The sequence below is a fragment of the Vigna umbellata genome, chromosome 9, assembly GCF_029865625.1.
Source record: "Vigna umbellata cultivar VRB3 chromosome 9, Vumbellata_1.0, whole genome shotgun sequence".
In the NCBI taxonomy this organism is placed as follows: domain Eukaryota; kingdom Viridiplantae; phylum Streptophyta; class Magnoliopsida; order Fabales; family Fabaceae; genus Vigna; species Vigna umbellata.
The window spans coordinates 50413489-50432926 of NC_142173.1; the positions used below are offsets into that span (position 1 = coordinate 50413489).

General features: G+C 33.9%; 3 protein-coding genes across 3 annotated transcripts; 1 reads left to right on the forward strand and 2 right to left on the reverse strand.

Moving 5' to 3' along the window:
* Nucleotides 1-614: 614 nt before the first annotated feature.
* Nucleotides 615-2223, forward strand: LOC148193800 (uncharacterized). The gene is made up of 2 exons (XM_088099598.1): nt 615-1372; nt 1558-2223. The coding sequence occupies exons 1-2, from the start codon at nt 1080-1082 to the stop codon at nt 1979-1981; spliced, it is 717 nt and encodes a 238-aa protein (XP_087955724.1). The 5' UTR covers nt 615-1079; the 3' UTR covers nt 1982-2223.
* Nucleotides 2224-8865: 6642 nt separating this feature from the next.
* On the reverse strand, nt 8866-13357 carry LOC124840860 (DNA-3-methyladenine glycosylase 1-like). The gene is made up of 2 exons (XM_047316991.2): nt 12084-13357; nt 8866-9473 (listed from the first exon to the last, which is right to left on the reverse strand). Exons 1-2 carry the CDS (start codon nt 13163-13165, stop codon nt 9449-9451), a joined length of 1107 nt encoding a protein of 368 aa, XP_047172947.1. The 5' UTR covers nt 13166-13357; the 3' UTR covers nt 8866-9448.
* Nucleotides 13358-16022: 2665 nt separating this feature from the next.
* LOC124840864 (protein RADIALIS-like 3) lies at nt 16023-16771 on the reverse strand. The gene is made up of 2 exons (XM_047316997.2): nt 16430-16771; nt 16023-16258 (listed from the first exon to the last, which is right to left on the reverse strand). The coding sequence occupies exons 1-2, from the start codon at nt 16696-16698 to the stop codon at nt 16234-16236; spliced, it is 294 nt and encodes a 97-aa protein (XP_047172953.1). The 5' UTR covers nt 16699-16771; the 3' UTR covers nt 16023-16233.
* Nucleotides 16772-19438: the final 2667 nt, after the last annotated feature.

Sequence of the window (19438 nt, forward strand, 5' to 3'; positions counted from 1 at the left end):
TTTAATTTCGAGAATAATGAAAACAGTGGTGGAGCTTCAACCTCTTGGAGAGCCCAAATAAAATTTAATATTTGAGAATTAAGGTGGAAAAGTAAATCATATACACAAACACTCAATGTGCATAGTTTTTCCACAACAATAAGGTTACCGTAGATAGCAAAAGCAATAATAACGTATAAAAAAACGGCGATAATGGATCAATAGAACAAAACAATACATTTATATATATATATATAAACTCTTCCAATGATTTTAAGTGAGAAAAAATTTATGAACAATGACACTTTGAAACATATTTTATTTATTTGAATAAAATAAAATAATCACACAAAAAAAAATTTGTATTTGTAAGAGAAAACAAAGTAAAAAATAATATAAATGAGTGTAAAAAAAACATTTGTGTCATAATATCACCATTTTACATTATGCATTGCATAGCAACACATTTAAAATTTATATAGGTAATATATATCTTATTAAACAAATGTTTAAATATGATTAGAGAGCCATACGTATAATGTAACTTTCTTTTTCTAAATAGAATCCACGTACATAAGAGCTAGCAACAATATAATTAAATATTAATTTAGTTTATTCATAACAATGTGGTCAAATTGAAGCAGTCACAAGTGAATTGGGAGAATAGTTTTGGCTAGAAATAAATCTGTCTTTCCATAATAGAACAGCTTCTAAGAAAAGACTTGTAACTCAGAATGATAGGTAAAACATATTTGACAAATTATGAATTCAAAATTACTATTAAGGATGTGGCTATTCTTAAAAAAAAAAAATGGAGTACGAGGAAAAAGCAGCAGCAAGGGTTGTGGCAACAGCAGCGTAGAGAAGCTAAAAAGAAAACGGAAAAGAAAATTTTCTAAAGATAAGAAATGAGAACGGGAGAATCGGGCATAAGAAAAAGACCGGGAGAAAGCCGTTATGTGTGGCTAAAATGGGTTGTGGCAGTGTATATAAAAGAACGGATTGTAATGAACAAAGTTGCATATCATTGCCACCCTTGGTTCACTAATTTTCAAGGCGTTTCTGCAATCCTTGATTCCAGGGTAAAGGAATAAGGGGAAATGGCGAAGATATCATTACTTTTGGTGTTTTCGGTGGTGTTGGCTCTGCCATTCCGTGCGGTTTTGGGCCAGGACGATTGGAAGGATCTCTTGGGTCAGGGAGGGCTCTCCCAAGACGCATTGGACCAGGCCCAGAGAGCTATAGGTGGGGCCGCGACCCAAGATGCTGTCAGTGATTACTTCGGTTCGGCCCTAAGTGGCGCCTCCTCCGACGACTCTTCTTCTCCTTCTTCCTACGAAGATACCGATGAAGGCCAAGGGTCATCCTTGGCCGACTTTTTAGACACTGAAGCGTAAGCAACCATAATCCTTTTCCTCTCTCTCTCACTTCAACTTTTTTAATTCTCCAAAATTTCTACTTAATTTCTTTAGCATTATAAAAAAAAATAATCAGCGAATATATTTTGGAAATCGTGGATAATTAGGTTTAATTTGAAACTAATTTCGTGCGGTTAACTACTGTTTTGGGGACCGGTAGTGCAAGCCACGACACAGAAATTCCACCCACGGAATCAATGGCAGATTCACCGGTTGGAGCACCAGATGCTTTACCTGAATATGAAGATGATGACGAGGAGGAGGATGAAGACGAGGACGATGATTCTTCTCCCGCAGGTGCACCAGAGGGCTCTTTCTCACCTGCAGAGGCACCAGTAGACTCAGACGACGAAACATCTACCGAAGCACCAAGCAATGCGCCAGTGGAAGCACCTGAATCTGCACCCGCAAATTCACCAACAAGAACACCAGAGTCGGATGATGATTTTGAGGAAGGTGAAGGGGCACCAGCAAGTGCACCTACCGGGGAACCAGACAGTGATGATGATGAAGAGTTTGATGATTCCCACTCTTCTTCTTCACCCAGCAATGCTCCCGCGCAGGCACCTGAAGGGGACCATTAGACGAGTGATCCTTTTTTATTGACATTAACAATTACATACATTTTCTTGCCAACTTAACTGTGTATAGTGTAAGGGTGATATCTATGTTGAAAATAGGGTTGGAGTGTAAAGTAACACCTCCCACTTCATCCTCATTTAACATGACTTTTCTTGTTGAACAGATATACCTAATTTCTATCAGGTGGAGAACAATACATACTGATGAAGTGAATCAAAGTTATTAAATAAATAAATTTGCTATATTCTATTTCTTAAATTATAAATTTTATTATTTTATTTTAAACTGTAATAATATCATACAAAAATTACACTTTCTTATTCATTCCTTAATATCCTTAGAACACTAGTAATTCATTCGGTAAGCAACCTCCTTTGTTTTACTTTTTAATATTTGTGTGTATCTCATACAATTATTTCAACTTACTCATCTTCAATTTAAATTGAAATTTCAATGCATCATATGCTAAATTACGATCTATTGTGTTATCGTGTTATCATTTTTTTTTTCTCATGCATATGTCCATTTAATTTATAATATATCATTGTCAAATTTAGTAGAAAAATTAATTATTTTACCAACAAATTTACGAATTTTAAAAAATTCCAATGAATACTTTGTACATTTACTTTACAAAGAGAAGACACACCTTGTATTTCTTCATCCTTACTAGAGGTGTCATTTGAGCCCTGGTCTATGGATTGACCCTGACCCTTCTAAAATCAAGCCGCAATTTTCTAACCCACTTAATAGGGGGCTTTTTAAAAGTCTCAACCCCTAAAGCCCCACATAAAGTGGGTTGGGTAGGGTTAGGATGAGGCTAGCTCCCAAACTAAATTAATTGATTTTTAATGTTTTTTTAGTTATTTCTTTTATTTACTTTACAAGTTTAATAATTTCTAAAATTTAAATGATATTTAATATCTTTTTAATTAAATATAAATGTATAAATATTGATTTTATAAAAAATTATTAAAAATAATTTTTTAATTATAAGTATATTTTAAATATATAATTTTATTATTTTGGAAAGTTAAAAAAGAAAAATATTATTATTATTTTTATTTAAAAGAAAATGAAAAAAATTTCAAAAAATAAATTATAAAAGTAACACAGTTGAAAATTCCATTTTTCAATCGAATTCTGATATCTATATAAATATTTGAAATATTAATTATGGATATTAAATTTAAATCTACTGATTGGATGAATTTTTAATATCGGTGTAAAATTTTTATTTTTTATAGTTTGAGTTTGTCATATAAAATTCTTTTGTTGAATGTTTTGTATAGATATATATACATAAAAAAATTAAACCACAAACTTTACAAAGTTTAAAATTAATTTCACGTAATAAAATAACTAACTTTTTAGTGAAAATCCTTATTAGGCAAAATTGTTATAAATATCATATATGTTAGATCTAGATGTAGTCCTAGTGGTTATAAAATCATATTTTTTTTTCTAACCTTTTAAATTAAATTAATATTTTAAAATCAGACTTATCTTTATCCAACAAAGATCGATTTTATTGAATTATTTATCATGAGCCAATTGTAATAAAAAATAATTAAATAATAGATACAATATTTTTAAATAAATATAATGTTATAATTTATAATACTAAAATTAAAATTATTATTGTATTTAATTATTATCATATAAAATAAATAAAAATTATAATAATTATAATAATAAATAAATTACATCAATGTCTCTTAATAAGAAACTAATAAAAAAGACAAATGAATATAATATAAAATATATGAAAAAGACATAAAAATATATAAATTGATGTAAATGACTAAATTATAAGTTTGATAAATTTTTTTTAAAAGTTATATAACTTTATAAATAATAAATATTAATTTTATTAAATTTGGAAAATTAAAAAAGTTAAAAAGTCAAAATTTTAACATGTTCACACCAATTAAAAATAATGTAATTTTGATCACAAATCTTAATCGAATGATATTGATTTAAACCAGTGACAAAATAGATTACCATCTATAAATAAATTCGTTAGTCCATCAAAATTTTACAAATTAAATTAAATTTTTTAACTTTTAAACCTATTTTATGTGGATATCTCTAAACCGTCAAATTTACAAACCAAAATTAAGAAACCAAAATTAAGATGAAAAAAATTATCAAAACAAAATTTGGAAATTAAGGAATAATTGTATAAAAGCATTATTATTAAACTAATTAATATAGAAACAGCTATGAAGTAGAAAATTAATTTTATTGGTAAAAAAATATAATTACGCATGAATCAATTATGGTTATAAGTTATTACTAACAAAAATAAAATGAAAGCTAGATAAAAAATACAAATGATTTGTGATTACTTGTATGATGATATTATGTTTCTGGACGTTAAATTTTATAAAAAGGAAAGCCCATGGACTGGCCCTGGCCTATAAGGCTTTAGGAGTTTTTAGTCCTATGTTTTAATAAAGAGTTTTTTTGACCCTGTGGGCTTGTTTGGCCCCAATCCACATGGGTTAGGGTCAAATCTTATTAAAAGAACTCATTTCACAGCTCTAATCCTTACCGAGAAAAGTTGCTAAATGTATTCCTCTTTTTCATCCTTACAAAGAGAACACATACCTTGTACATCTTTATCAATTGAAGCCTACTGAGAAGAAATTTTATTAAAACAAGCATTTTTGTAGAGAGTAATAGAAACATATATTTTATCAATAATTTCCAACGACATAGACAAAAATTCTATTTATTTGAAAATCGTCAAAAATTCAATTAGAAATATCTTTAAAGGGAGTCATTTGAAGATTGTGTGTATGGATTGCAACTCATAAATTTCATTTAAAAAAAAAGATAAAATTTAAACAGAATTAGCCTAAGAAAAACAAAGACACAAAAATACATTATTATCAACACTCCAATAAGTATTTGGAAAGTGATATCATAAAAATCTCTTATTCAATAGAACAATCCTGAAAAATAAGATAGCTTATGTAAAAAGTTTAATTTTTCTAATTATGATAGCTTATGTACTGTTTTTAAAACCATGTTTTTAAGCGGTTATTTGAATGTAGAAAACAATAACTTTCCATTTATTTTTATAAGTGTATAAGTCTGGAAGAATATTTTTATTCTTATATTTATTTATTTACCGATATACAGAAATGAAAATATGCTGATAGAGAATCAGCAGTTTTCATATCACAGAAGAGATATTAGAGAGGCAGGAGTGTCCATACATGAAAGGGATCTGTTCACGTGACCCTTCTCTTCCGAAGCTTCTTCTCTTACGTTCTGTGCTCTCGTAAAACCAGTAACATCTTTTTCAAACCGAGTTTCCATCAGAATCACCATTTCCCCTGCGAGAAGCTTCTCCTTACACCTCCCTCTTTGCAATTTTCCAGAAGTGGTTTTGGGAACACACTCACTCTTAACCAAAACCACCCATCCAATCTCTACCTTCTCCTTCTTCCAGACACCTGCCTTAATTTTCTCACACACCCACTTCAACACAACCACATCCACATCCTTTTCGAACCTCTGCATCTCTGCCACAACCACCACCATTGCTGAAACTTTAAACGCTGCAACGCAGCCTCCTCTGAGTAACTTGGAGCAAATATTATACGCCGCAGTCTCTATATAATGTGGATGAACCTTTTCACCGTTTTCGAGTTCCATCACATCTTGACAGCGACCAGTAACAAAGAGGTATCTCTTTTCTCCTTTCACGATGCCTTTGTCCCCGGTTCGAAGAAAGCACTTACTAACCATGTTTCTCAGTCTTCCATGAAACACCTCTCTTGTTAAGCTAGGGTGGCCAAGGTACCCAGAAGCATTGCTTGGTGAAGCAACCCAAATTTCTCCTTCGACACCATCCTCACTCGGCTCCAAGGTTTCTTCGTTTACGACCATAATCTCCACGTCTTCCTGCTCCATGTTTCCGAGCCTTGCAACCGGTAACAGTTTGTTGTGAGTTGGGAAATCTGGGAAGCTGGAACCATAAGCACCAATATTGTCACTGTGGCAGTTCCTCCACGCAGTGGACACAAAGGTACAGTTCTCTGCTAACCCGTAGGAAGGAGAGATAGAAGAAGGGCTTAACCCGAATGGTGAAAAAGTATGAACGAATTCTTCCACAGAGTCTCTATAGATAGGTTCATTGATGATTATAAGGTTCTTCAAGGTTGACAGGTTGATGGGTAAAGCGCTTTGGTCAATCCCTCCACGCTTGATGACTAGTGGCAATGTGAACGAGGGAACGGGAGTGCAAGTGGCCTTGAATTCGGACAAGAGTTCAAGCCAGAGTCTGGGGCGTTTGATGAACGCGTTTGGGGACGTGAGAACACACGTGGCACCGGAGACAACGGTCAGCAACAGAAACATGAGGCCACAATCATGATACTGTGGCAGCCACGAAACGATGGTGCTGTTTGGATGAAGATCGTAAGATTTTCTGGCAGTTCTAACGTTGTGAGCAGCTGAGCCAGCAGTGACAAGCACGGGTTTTGGGACACCAGTGGCTCCAGAAGTGTACTGAACCAAATAAACTTCATCTGCTGCACAACCACTGTATGTTAGGGAATCACGGTTGTTTACAGTAACGACGGCTTTGCCGTGTTTGACATGGTCAATGGAAATCCAGTGGATGGTTTGCAGCATGTGAGCTAGCTTGGTGTTGTTGTGGGGAGAAGAGAGGTAGCGTCGAATGCTTGAAATGTAGTGAGAGTGAGCTATGGCAGCTTTGGGTTTGGTCTGAGAAATGGCTCTTACGAGGTGGTGGTAGTTTTGATTGGAGAAAGAAGGGTGAGGAGGGACTATAGGTACGCTCAAGAGACCAGCTCTTTGGCAGCCGAAAATGAGCTCAACTAGGTCAAGTCCTGGAGAGCAGAGAAGAAGTACAGTGTCTCCTCTTTGCAATGAACCCTGCAGCTGTGATGAGATGAGATGAACAGTGTCGTTGAGTTGTTGGTAGGTGAGGGTAGTGGTGGTGTGAAAGTCTTGAGCCCAAATGAAAGCTGGTTTCGAGTGGAAAGCTGGTAACCTTGCCCAAACAGGAAGGTATAAGTCAACCACAGGTTGGTCGGGGAAGGAGGGGTCATAATTCTCGTATTCGTATGACATTTTTAGTTTGTCTGTTGTGCTGCTTGCCAAAACTAGTGGCATGATCGCTTGCATATTTATAGTTATAGTAATAGTGTTAATCTAGATACGTGTTGAAGCTCATGATCCAGTCTCTGATATTCCAATGGGATGATTACGATAACGAGAGGGAATAAGGGGATATGCGGTTAGAATATCTCACTGTCCCCTCAGCTGTAATAGCAAAAATCGTCGCCATGTAGTTGTTGGGTATGTGTATTCCGAATTGCAACGCCGTCCTGTAAAAAAAACGTTTATATATTGTAGGCGATTGTCTCTGCAGCTGTCTGATAGTACATGTTCATGTCTTGTCCTACGTGTTCTCTCCTTACCTTCGTAAATAATTAAAAGTTATTAACGCGGACTTTTTTTCAATGTTTCAATACAGAAAAGGTTAATTTGATTAACTCTTAAATTTGGACTACGCTATCCTGACAGTACCTACCTAGAAAAAACTAAACGATGTTTTGAAAACTTAACAATATTGTTTTTACGCTTGTTTCAACTTTTTTTCTGTAGGTTTAAATTTATAAAAAAAAATTGCCAATTTTGATAATTCTCATTTTTAATTTAATATTTTTTTCTCTTAATTTAAAGTGCAATCTAATGAAAGTTATAATTTAAAATTAATTTTAACTAATAATAAAAAAATGTCAATAAAGTCCCTGTTTAACAAATGATGTTATAATAAATAAACGAGAGCGACTCAATATTATTTAGGTTTAATAGTCAATTTTGTTCTAATTTCGTTGACAAATCTCAATTTAGTCTCTCGTTTTAAAAGTATTTGAAATATATTCTCATTTTTAAAATTGGTTTAATAGCCAATTTAGTCCCCACTTTGGTTGAAAAATATCAATTTAGTCCCTCGTTATAAAAGTGTTTTAAATTAGTCCTAACTTTTAAAATAGTGGGTCAGATTGGTCCCTTTCGTTAAATATAAGTTAACGAAATTAATGGATGATGATGTGACACAGCTTAAAGCTGATGTGTTAGATTGGTCCCTCGTTAGCTTTAAGTTGTGTCACATCATCATCCATTAATTTTGTTAACTTATATTTAACAGAAAGGACCAATCTGACCCACTATTTTAAAAGTTAGGACTAATTCAAAACACTTTTATAACGAGAGACTAAATTGAGATTTTTCAACCAAAGTGAGGACTAAATTGGCTATTAAACCTTTAAAATTTTGAATCAAATTAGTCCCTTCCATTAAATATAACCAAACGACATTAATGCTGTCAGATCATCATCCATTAACACTGTTTGATTTGATTATATTTATCGGAAGTTGAAATTTATCAACATGGATAAAAATGACTATTAAACCTATTATTTATTATCCCACTGCGAGACGTGGAGAACGTCTTTTATTTAGGTGCATAAAAGATTTAGTATACTGCCATTAACCACCAATACCAGTATATTAATAAAAATTTCTGTTTTCAAATTTTAAAAAAATCCGGTGATAAAAAAATTAATGCTCAGGACTATCTTTTATCCTATATATAAGATGTAAATAAAATAAAATGTGTTCTAACTATAAAAATCATTAGATCAAATTCAAATGCATCAAAAGTTAACCTCTTTACATACTCTTAATTTATTGTAAAACTCATTTTCTGAGAAAGTAAGAACATTTATTGAATTATACAACTAAAACTTATTCTAGAATTATAAATGCCATCTTTAAATATAACCAAACCGATTAAACCAATAAGTTTCAAAGATATTTTTCAAATACAAATTAAATATAGGAAATTAAATAAGCTAGTTTCTTTTATTAATCTTAGGGTTACTGATCACCACATGACTTAGCAATAAAAACATAGGATGTAAACTGCACTACTACTACTGACATCTATTACATTCAAAACCTATTACCAGATAATTAGTCCCCCACTTTTCTTTGCATTAGAAGAACGACACATAAAGCATAGGGCTCATCCAGTAGCAGCAGGATGCAAGATAATGACTCCATGCACACATTAATTACATCACATGGTCTGACACTCCAAAAAAACACACTACCATGCAGCAAAGGCAATGAAACACAGCCCTCTAATCAGTCTAGTCCTACTAACTGACGCCTTAACAACATGACATAGCCCTCCAACAACTACAATTACTTAAATAAAAACAAAAGTAAGGAGTGGCCTTTATTAATCTTGCACTGGCTTTTATTGAACACAAGGCAAATCATACATTGATGCTTCAATGCTCCCAATGTCCAAGTCTCAGTACTAAGATCTATCATTAAATACACTTCACGTCGTGTCTTTGCAACTTCCCGTGTGAGCGACTGCTAACGAAGCCTGATACAAATTCCGTTGGGGATCATTGTCCCCAAGCACAGGCGGCCCTGTAGCACATTTGACAGAACATAGAGATGACAAACGTGTTAAAATTACATCAATAGTAGATTAGACAACATAAACAATTACATATTTGAAGTTGGAGAGAACAGAAACAAATGAAGCTAAATGACAGACGCGTACTGTACCTTGAAATTTTCACTCCTCTCCTTCACAGTAACTGAATTTTGTATATTGTTATAAACTCTATATCAATCAGATTTTAGGGAAATACTTGACAGTTGACACCCCGAAGCACAAGCAAGTACATGACAACACGATCACAACATACCATAACAAACTGATAAAACATAGCATTATTAAGTTTACACCTAAAATTATTATAAATAAAATACACGCCTTCGTAGGAGATATATCAAAAATAACCAACGGAAGAAATAACTTGACACCATTTTTTTGTCTTCATTACGTTATGGAAATGATTCCAACGTCAACTTTTACAAAAAAAAAAAATCTAGTAACCGAAGTATAAGTTGAGCTTCAGAAGACGGATCACATAAGGAAACCACTAAATAGACACGTGAATAATAATATAATTACCAGGCTACCAAACTAAACACTAGCTATTAACAGGCAGAGAAGCAATTTTCCAAAATATGATGAGAAAAGACGAAATTCCAAAAATATAACCACCTTGAAGGTCCAATGATCACATCAGATCAATGAATGAAAAGTGAGATCCATACACTGCTACTACATCAAGCCCATCGACGACTAAAAGGCCACACTGACCTAACAAAGCAAAGTTCTCCTGCCGCTCACTAATCACCCGAGGCGTCTTAAGGGGGGATTTGGATAAATCAAAAATAGTTTCCAATTCAAGTCACCATCTAGCAACTCGCAATAAATAAACAACACAACAATAGACCTTGAGCATCTCTTATGCATCAACTCCTCACATGTTGTAACCACAAGTTATTTTCACTACCTTATCTATTTTAAAAGAAAAAATCAATTTAATGAACATAGGAACCAGTCCTGCCTTCAAATGAACTCGTAGCCTAAGTATAAAATAATATACATAAAAAAATTTAAGTTTCAATGATAAATCAAGATCCTCGCATCTCTTCTTCCAATGCAAACCATGCAATGGTAGTATATAGTTCATCCTAGAAGCTTCCAAGCATTGACTTATTAAACTGTACATACCCACTGTCTATTATGTTTAATGGGGAGTGTTGGCTTATTCCCTTCAAGATAAACAAGGCAACAATGATCTCCTCTCAACACTTCTTTTGGGGGGAAGATAGCTTAATTGACGCAGCAATTCTTTCAATCCCAGCAGCACAAATCATATAGTGACCATTCCATGTTTAGGTAATCAGTTTTACTTAATAGCATCACCACTTGAAGTTTCGGTGATACTAGTTCAATTCTTAAATATCATTCCATACTTTTCTATATAATTATTGGTTTCATCCTTTTTCACACCCACGTACTAGTAATGCAAGAAAATGCCAGCAAGTGTTTCTTCCCTCGTACAACCTATATATACTATATACAATTTGAGAGACGTCAAATTTTCCCCTCAATTCATACACTGCATAACAAGAGAACCAAAAAGAGTGCATCAGTTAATCACATGCAACATATCTTGTCACCATAGATGACCAAGACACAAAAGGCACTGGTTTTCTTCCTCATTAGACAGAGAAAGCTAGGTTTCACATGACATCTTAGCCATCAGGAATTCTACATCGCATTATTTTAAGTATCATCTGCCAAAAACACTGACACAAAAAAGTTTTAACTTAATTGTCCTTTTTGTCCCCTTTGTATAACAATCATGTGATTTTAACCCCTCAAGTTTTAATTGTGCCAAGCGGATCCTTCTGAAATTACAATTGTTTAATTTTAGTTCCCTGTGTTCTAATTGTGCATATTGTGTGGTTTTAGTTGTCATAAGTCAATGTTTCATCAACTAATTCCAATTAATGAGAGGATTAAAACCACACAATTACAATATCCAGAGGATTCAATTGACACAAATGAAGCCTACGAGACTAAAGTCGCACATTTACCATGCTTGAAAACCCAATTACCACAGTTGGAACTCGAGGGAGTAAAATCATACAATTCTGATATTGGAAGACCAAAAGTGTCTTACGTTATTCCTTTTCTTTTTCAAATTAGCTTGCAGAAAAAGAGAAAGGAGCAGCAAAAAAAATGTCTCAAAGAGTTATAAGTTCAACGACCAGTCAACTTAATGGAAATTGAACAAAGATTAAAAGAAAGTGCATATCTCTCCCCGAGGTACGAAGGCTTTCCTAATCTGGGAAAAAGAAAGAATACAGCACCACGTCTTCACGAGACGAAAGTGCATATCTCTCCCCGAATAATCACCAAGCGACGGTATACAATTGCTCATCAGCAGCATTTTCCATATTCAAAAAGTAAACCTTTGATTATACATTTTCGTATACAAAATTCATTTAATTTTAAATAAAACAATGAAAGTAAAAGACGAAATTAATCATCACATACATATTCTAAATGTGAAGAATTTCATTTAATACTACCACTTTACAAGGGATCAAATCACCACATAAACCATTAAATCAAGCATATGAAAAGCTTCGGAGCCAGTAATGTCTTACCCGAGATTAAACATACTATTTATGGGGTCCAGAAGCTGCGGCTGTGGAGGATGTTGCTGTTGCTGCTGTTGCTCATGTTGTTGGTGCTGGTGGTGATGCTGCTGCTGCTGCAAGCCGGCACCAGTGGCTACTGCCACAGCACTAGAAGGAGTTCCTTTGGCTTCAACAAATCTCCACATATACCACGACGCAACAGAACGATAAGGCCTCCACTTCTCACACAATTGGTCCATCTGCGACGGCCGCGGCAAGTCCTCGAGGTTATAAAGAAGCTGAACCCCTTTCCTCACACCCAAATCATTGATGGGGAGAACATCGGGTCTGTGGAGGGAAAAAATCATGAACATGTGAACAGACCAAGAGCCAATTCCATTGACCATGGTTAGCATAGTGAAGAGTGACTTATCATCCATGTTCACAATGGCCGAATCGGACAGTATCCCGTTCTGGTACTTCCTCGCCAAATCGTGAAGGTAACTCGCCTTCCGCCCCGAAACCCCAATTTGGCGAAGCTGTTGGGGAGTCAAAGCGAGAACGGTTTCGGGAACGACGCCGTTTTCGCCACCGCAGAGCGCGATGAAGCGCGTGTAGATGGAGGTGCCTGCTTTGTACGCGAGTTGCTGGTACAAGATGCTACGCGTTAGGGCGAGGAAGGGAGTGTGGAAATTGTCGAAGGTTGGGGGTTGGTGAATGTCGATAAGAGGAGAGAGAAGAGGGTCCGCGTTCCTGAGAAATCGGAGCGCGATCTCCACCTCGCCTTCACACGAGAGTGAACGCGCCACTAAGCGCGGCACCACCGCCATGGCTCGCGAAGGCGGAACATGCTTGGTGCTCCGACCGCCGCTCTTGCCCGGTTTAGAGGGTTCGGTTAGGGATTCGGATGTGGAAGGGTCCGGTGAGACCTTCCGGATCTTACGGGGACGGAGGGGGATTTTGGAGGCAGGGGAGTTTACGTGCGGAAGGACATTGTTTAGTTCTGAGTCCGCCTGAGCGCCGTCGGGGCCAGCGGCGGAGGAGGAGGGAGCTGGGTGGGGTTGAGGTTCGATTAGGGATTGTGCTTGACCTAGCGTGTGTTCGCCCATAAGTGTGAGGTTGAATTGGAGATTGAGGAAAGTGAACGAGTTGAAGTGAAATGAATGTAATGTGATGATGTTGACGATGACAATGGTTGAAACTCACTCTCCTTTAATCCAACTGCTTCTAATCATTTATTTCTTCATTCTCTCTTCAGTTTCGCTGCTTTTCTTCTTCCTCTTGTTGGTCTTCGTCTTGGATCCTACTTTGGTGTGGGTTTTCTTATTTCTTTCTCACACGCCATCTCGCAATGCGTGCTGCACGTGAACCTTTACATTCCTGTTGGCCCAAACGATAAGCCCAACATCTCTCTGTTTTTTCTAAACGCGCCTCTATTATTTTGAAAAGTGTTCTTTTTACAAAATTAACCTTGGCGTCACTTGTATATTCCCTACAAGTTACTTTCTTTTTAAAAAAAAAATTAATTGAAATTTAATTAATTAATAATTAAGTTTTCTTTCCACAGTAATTGAATTAACATGATACAAATTATAAAAAATTACTATACTTACCCTATCTTATATCTCAGTTATTATCTTATATACAGTAGAGATTATTATCTTCTATAATTAAAAATTAATTACTTTGCCGTAGTAGATAACAGAAACAACTCAGTCAAACATCTTTAATATTTTTATTAATTATTAGCTACTATTTGTCTATTCTCCGTAACTTCATATGATAAAAATAATAAGAATTACTGATATGAAATAAAAACATATAAAAATTAGACTACAAAAACATTCACAAGATGTGAACAAATTCTTGAACATGTCCAACAATGTGCTTTCAGAAAGATGGAAAGAAGCTGGGCAATTGTTTCTTGCACTGTATCACTGTAGTTTCTGAAATACCAATTATATTCATAATAAAAGAAATAAAATTTTTGTTTTTTATTTTTCAATTTAAGTTTTGAATTATGTAATTTATCCATCTTCTAAATTATATAATTAAAAAAATGTTATAATTTTATATTTTAAATTAGGATTTTAGGTTATTTTCTAATAAGGAGTAATTAAATCACGAAGACTACGGGGTGCAAGAAGAAAACATGGGATACAAGAAAAAGAAAAAGAAATAAGGGATGAGCATGTTGTGAAAGCGACTTAAAGAATCAAAACAACAGCTCCCTAGAAATGAAACAATATGAATGGCCTTATTTTAGAATGTAAATTTTATAAAATGCAATTAGCTAAGTCATTTTCTATAAAGGTTGTTCTGTTTTGCAGCTTTTAGGAGATATTTTTGGAGCTGAGAACTTTTTCTTTTGGGTTCAGTCATTAACTTTGGGCAATGATATTTTTCCTAATGATGGGCCATTATCAATTGTCATAGCTATTTAACCAAAAATTAAAATATTTCATTCCAGGCATAAAAATTATTTCGACTAATTTACAGTCTTTCAAAAAGAAGTTAAAAAGAAAAAATAAACCATCACTATAATCAAATATAGTTATATATATTATACTTAATAAGTATTATGTTTCTTTTGTACTCTATATTTTTTCAGCTTTTTGATAAATTGCCGTCGTATATAGTTTTTTTGGAGTTCATTATTTATTGATAATATTGTAATTTATTCATTATTGTTGAATTTTACTTAGTTATTTTCCCTCTTAATAATTTTGTTCTAATAGTAATTTCCCAAATAAATACTTTTGTATTTTCCCCGTATAGTATTTCATATTAAATATTGCTTGCTCGCAAAAAGACCAATATCTTCAACGGGAAACCAAACACTGTATCATGTCAGATTGATCCTTACTTCAAGGCTTAGTTACATATTAAAACGTTATTGAATGTTTTCAAGTGTATGTGTTATGCATGAATTGAATTAGGTAATTCTCTATTTAATCACAAAGGTTTACTAATTTCTTTCTTTGTATTTAACTAATTATTGAAAGATTGGTATAAATTAATTTTAAATTTTCATCCAAGTAAACGTGGTATATATGGATTTGACATAAGTGTGTTGACTTTTTATAATAATACTTTAAAAGCTACAGTACTATAATGATTTCTACTCAGTTGATTTCCTAACAAATTTAAATTTAAAACAAAAGCCCATAAAAATTGTTTTATGTTCAAGCATAAATAGAGCATTTAATCACAGCACTTTTTTTTTTTACATATACATGATGTATAAACTATTCAATAACAAATAAATAAATTATGGTTGTTTGATGTAGCTTTTGCGGAATATTTTTTTAAAATTGTCAGAATAGATTTTTAAAATATAATGTCAAACTCTTTATCTTAAGCCAAACTTATATATGTGAATAAACACATATAAAATAAAATGATATTATACTAACCTTAAGGCCATATTTAAAGAAAAATATTTACATTTTATGAAATAAGAGTTTCCTAAATTGTATATGAACTAAAATGACTAACCTTAGTTAATTGAATCTTGATGATGTCACTTTGAATATGAATAAGTTATATTTAAAGAAAATATTCATATTGTATGCCTTAAAATTTTCCTATATATATATATATACACGAAATATAACTATATTAAAATTTAGTATTTATGGGCTATTTCATTTTAAAATTATTTTAAATTTAAGAAATTGTATATCAAACTAAGCCCAAGTGTAAGAAGTTTATGAATTCAAAATCTGTGGTCCAAGTTTTAGCATTCTTAATGTTATTTTCGTTGATTTCATTGTATAAGACTTCATATTTGTTTATTAATCATCCTTTTATTTTCCGTTAGTAAAATTCTCTGTTATTCAAAATATATATGAAAAAGACAAGATAAAATTAGTAAATACAAATTTTAATATATATAAATTTGTTTTGTGAGCTTCTGAAGTAATATTAAAGCTTAAAAAACTGTATGGAGAGAGAAAACAAAAGTTGATATTGAAAGGCTTTATATATGTTTTACTATTGAGCGGTTGGCCCCTCTTTGGACACTTTGATCTTTACATTTATGGAAACAGAAACAGAAACAGAAACAGAAACACAAAGCACTGATGCTTCGCATATATATGGAAAGAAATAAAAAGCAAATAAAATATTTCATAGTACCAATCCAAGCATCCACCATATTACTGCTAAATCAACCTCACTGCAGACTCAGACCCTTCATCCTGCATTATCATAAACACAATCACACTCAACCAAGAAAAACAACAATCAAACACCACAATAATCTTCATATACATAGCTACTTCTTCTGTTTGTATAAAACCAATTTTGATTTTCAATCTTATCTTTTAAGGTTATTTAAGAAGAAGAACGAGTTAGCAAATAATAATAACCTGTTTTCTTCGTTGATGTAACCGTAACCTCTGATGCTGCTTGCCATGGTTGAAACAGTTCGGTAATTGGGAAGGGGCACGTGGCCTTCCTCGATCTGCTTGACATCTTCGACGAGCTTCTGATAATGTCTTTTGACGTCTTCGACAGTTTTTCCTCCGACGGCTCTGGCCAGGTTGTGCCACCTATCTGGGGTGTCCTCGTCGAAGATGGCAAGGGCATTCTCAAATCTTTTGTTCTGCTTCGGTGTCCAACCCTGGCTTGAGGCCATTGTTAGTGTACCTACCAAGCAACACTTATGAGAATAAAGCGTTGTTACAATAGAGCTTTGATGAGGGAAGTAACATCGGTGCCCTTTATATACTAGTGGGGTAGTTGAGGCTGTGTTGTGTTATATACTTGATGCTCATGCTAGCCGTTGCTTTCCGGACAAAACAGTGGGACACATTCTGAAATTCCTAGATACGGACGTGGTTTTCTTTAACTTTTAATTGTGCATGTCTTTTTTTAAATTGACTTAAAGTTTAATCAACCTCCATGAAATATGTAAGCAAATCTAACGCGGATATATTGCCTTAATCAAGGAAGGTGTGGTGAATTTCACTAATTCTTGTGAATTCCTTGTCACATCACACGCATGCCTCCAGTTACTGAATTTTAGTGCCATTGTTTTGGACAGAATTTAGCACATAACAACGTTTTTATCTGTTGATGTGATGATCCTCGTGGAGTTTCTTGTTCACGCTATCAGTTCCCACACCCCACCCCTGTACCGCCATCAATATAACGCCTTGAACTACGGATCTAAACTGAACTAAACTATTGGTTGAGATAGACGCAAACTGGCACCATCTCACATTGTGCAAAACAATTATGCAAAGAAAAACTATGTCTAGCACGTTTGGAAACGGATAAGGTCACCAGGAACATGATTTTTCACATCCAATTAAACGCTTACTTCTTATAACTTTTTATAACTTTTTACGTTTTTTTTTTATTTGTTGTTTGTGGAACGTTTGATGTCTTCACCCCACGAAAGAAATGTCTGTAGATGATTAAACGAGTTTCTTCAACCCAAAATCCGGGAACTCATGACAGCCAAGATTTTGACGGCCGTTAAAAATGCTTCAATACGGTGGAAAGATCTTTGGAAGGAACGTGGAAGAGACAACCTTAATAAGTTGTTTGACAGTGAGGTGGATAGGAAATAGGAAAAGTTCAAAAACACTATATTTTGGTTGGATAGGTGATTTGGGAAAAAACTTTGGTAAAGGAGTTCAAAAGATTGTATCTTTTCTCAGAACAAAAACAAGATAAGTGGAGAACAAAGGAGGGTGGGTAGGAGAGATGAAAATGGAGGCATTCTGATGATATTCTGCAACATATCAAATGCTGTTGGTGGTCATCCAATCATAGGATTAATCCGCTGTGTTACCACTCTTGTTATACAATGGGGTTTTCATCAGGGTCGTGTCTATGTCAATGGTGTTAGAAGATTTTACACAAAAGTTTGATTCAAGGTTAAGTATACATTTGTGTATTTAGTTATTTTTATGACATTTTTAAGCACTGTTATATATATAATTAATGTCAACAAACAGAGGCACAAATTCTTAAATTTTTGGTAGGCTATCAAATTCTTAAATAGAGGCACAAATAGGATAATGGCGCATCATACATAAAATTATATAAAAACTCATAACGCATAACAAATATCAAATTGATTCCTGTAAATTCAGATTAAAATTGTGCTTCTTGAACATATTACATAAGCAAAACAAAAATTATAGAGCATTGCATTACAAATCACTCTACATTATCAGCAACTAGAACTGATATCAGTTTTGTTTACTCCTACCATTCAAAAAGAGAAGAGTTTCTATCTTTGTACGTTTCTGTAACGGATTATATTAGATTTTGGTAACTTTTTAGAGGCTTTAGATGAAGCAAGAGAAAAAAATCTGTGCGAACTGCATTTGATCTGTGATTTTGGAGATCTAAGAGAACAGGTGGGGCCACCGAATCACTCCATAATCAGCAGCTGTTTCCTCACTCTATTGACTTCATTTTCATCTTGCACATCACTGAATTGTGTTCATGTTAAGTGTATATTCAAGCTAACAATAACATCATAAAACAAACAATCTTAACAGTCAAGTTGCCAGAGAAATCCACCTTCTGTGAAAAGTTTCTGCTCTTCTTAATATATCTAGTGGTCAAAGCACCAAAGTAGCTAAATTGCTTTTCCCCTTCAAATTGTGTAGCTGTATATAAAAGGTAATGTCACACTACTTACATTTGTTGCTCCTCATCAAATGTTAGGTTCATGCAATTCCAACTATATCAGCATAATGCACTTACAGTATTAACACATCACTTACATGCTGTCAATGATTTTCTTCAGTTATTTTGTGGTTTATCAATTGAAGAAGCGAAAAAAAAAAAGAAAGATGTTCATGTTGGCGTTATCTTAAAGTTAATCTTATTGCAGGGAAAAAGGGTAAATAAATGTTAGAAATCAGAAGGGTAGGGAAAGTGAACCTCAGAGATTAGACATAGGACACTTTCCATCTGTTTTACATTAACAAATATAATGTAAACTCAAATCTAATCTTACAAGGTGAACAACCGAAAGTTGCTCCGTAATAAATGGTTTGTTTTACACTGAATGAAAGCGACATGACAGAAAACAAAAGGAGGATGGATATGCTTTTTGCAGATCTCTTGGAACAAAATATAGTGTGGCTGAATTTCAACCCAATGTTCGTCATTGAAGATTAATGTAAAGATATATGATTAGTTGTTTATTGAAATAGTATATATGATGATTGACATAGGTTGTTCAAAAGAAGGAAAAATAGAAGAGAGCTCCACCAAGAAACATTTATACTTTATTTGATCCATAGCAAAGGGCGAGGTGATGCTGATACATTCAGAATCCTTATCATCCACGCATATCCCTCACCCGAATTTATCTCTCAAGAGCTTCCCTTTCTGTTTCAGAAGCTTTA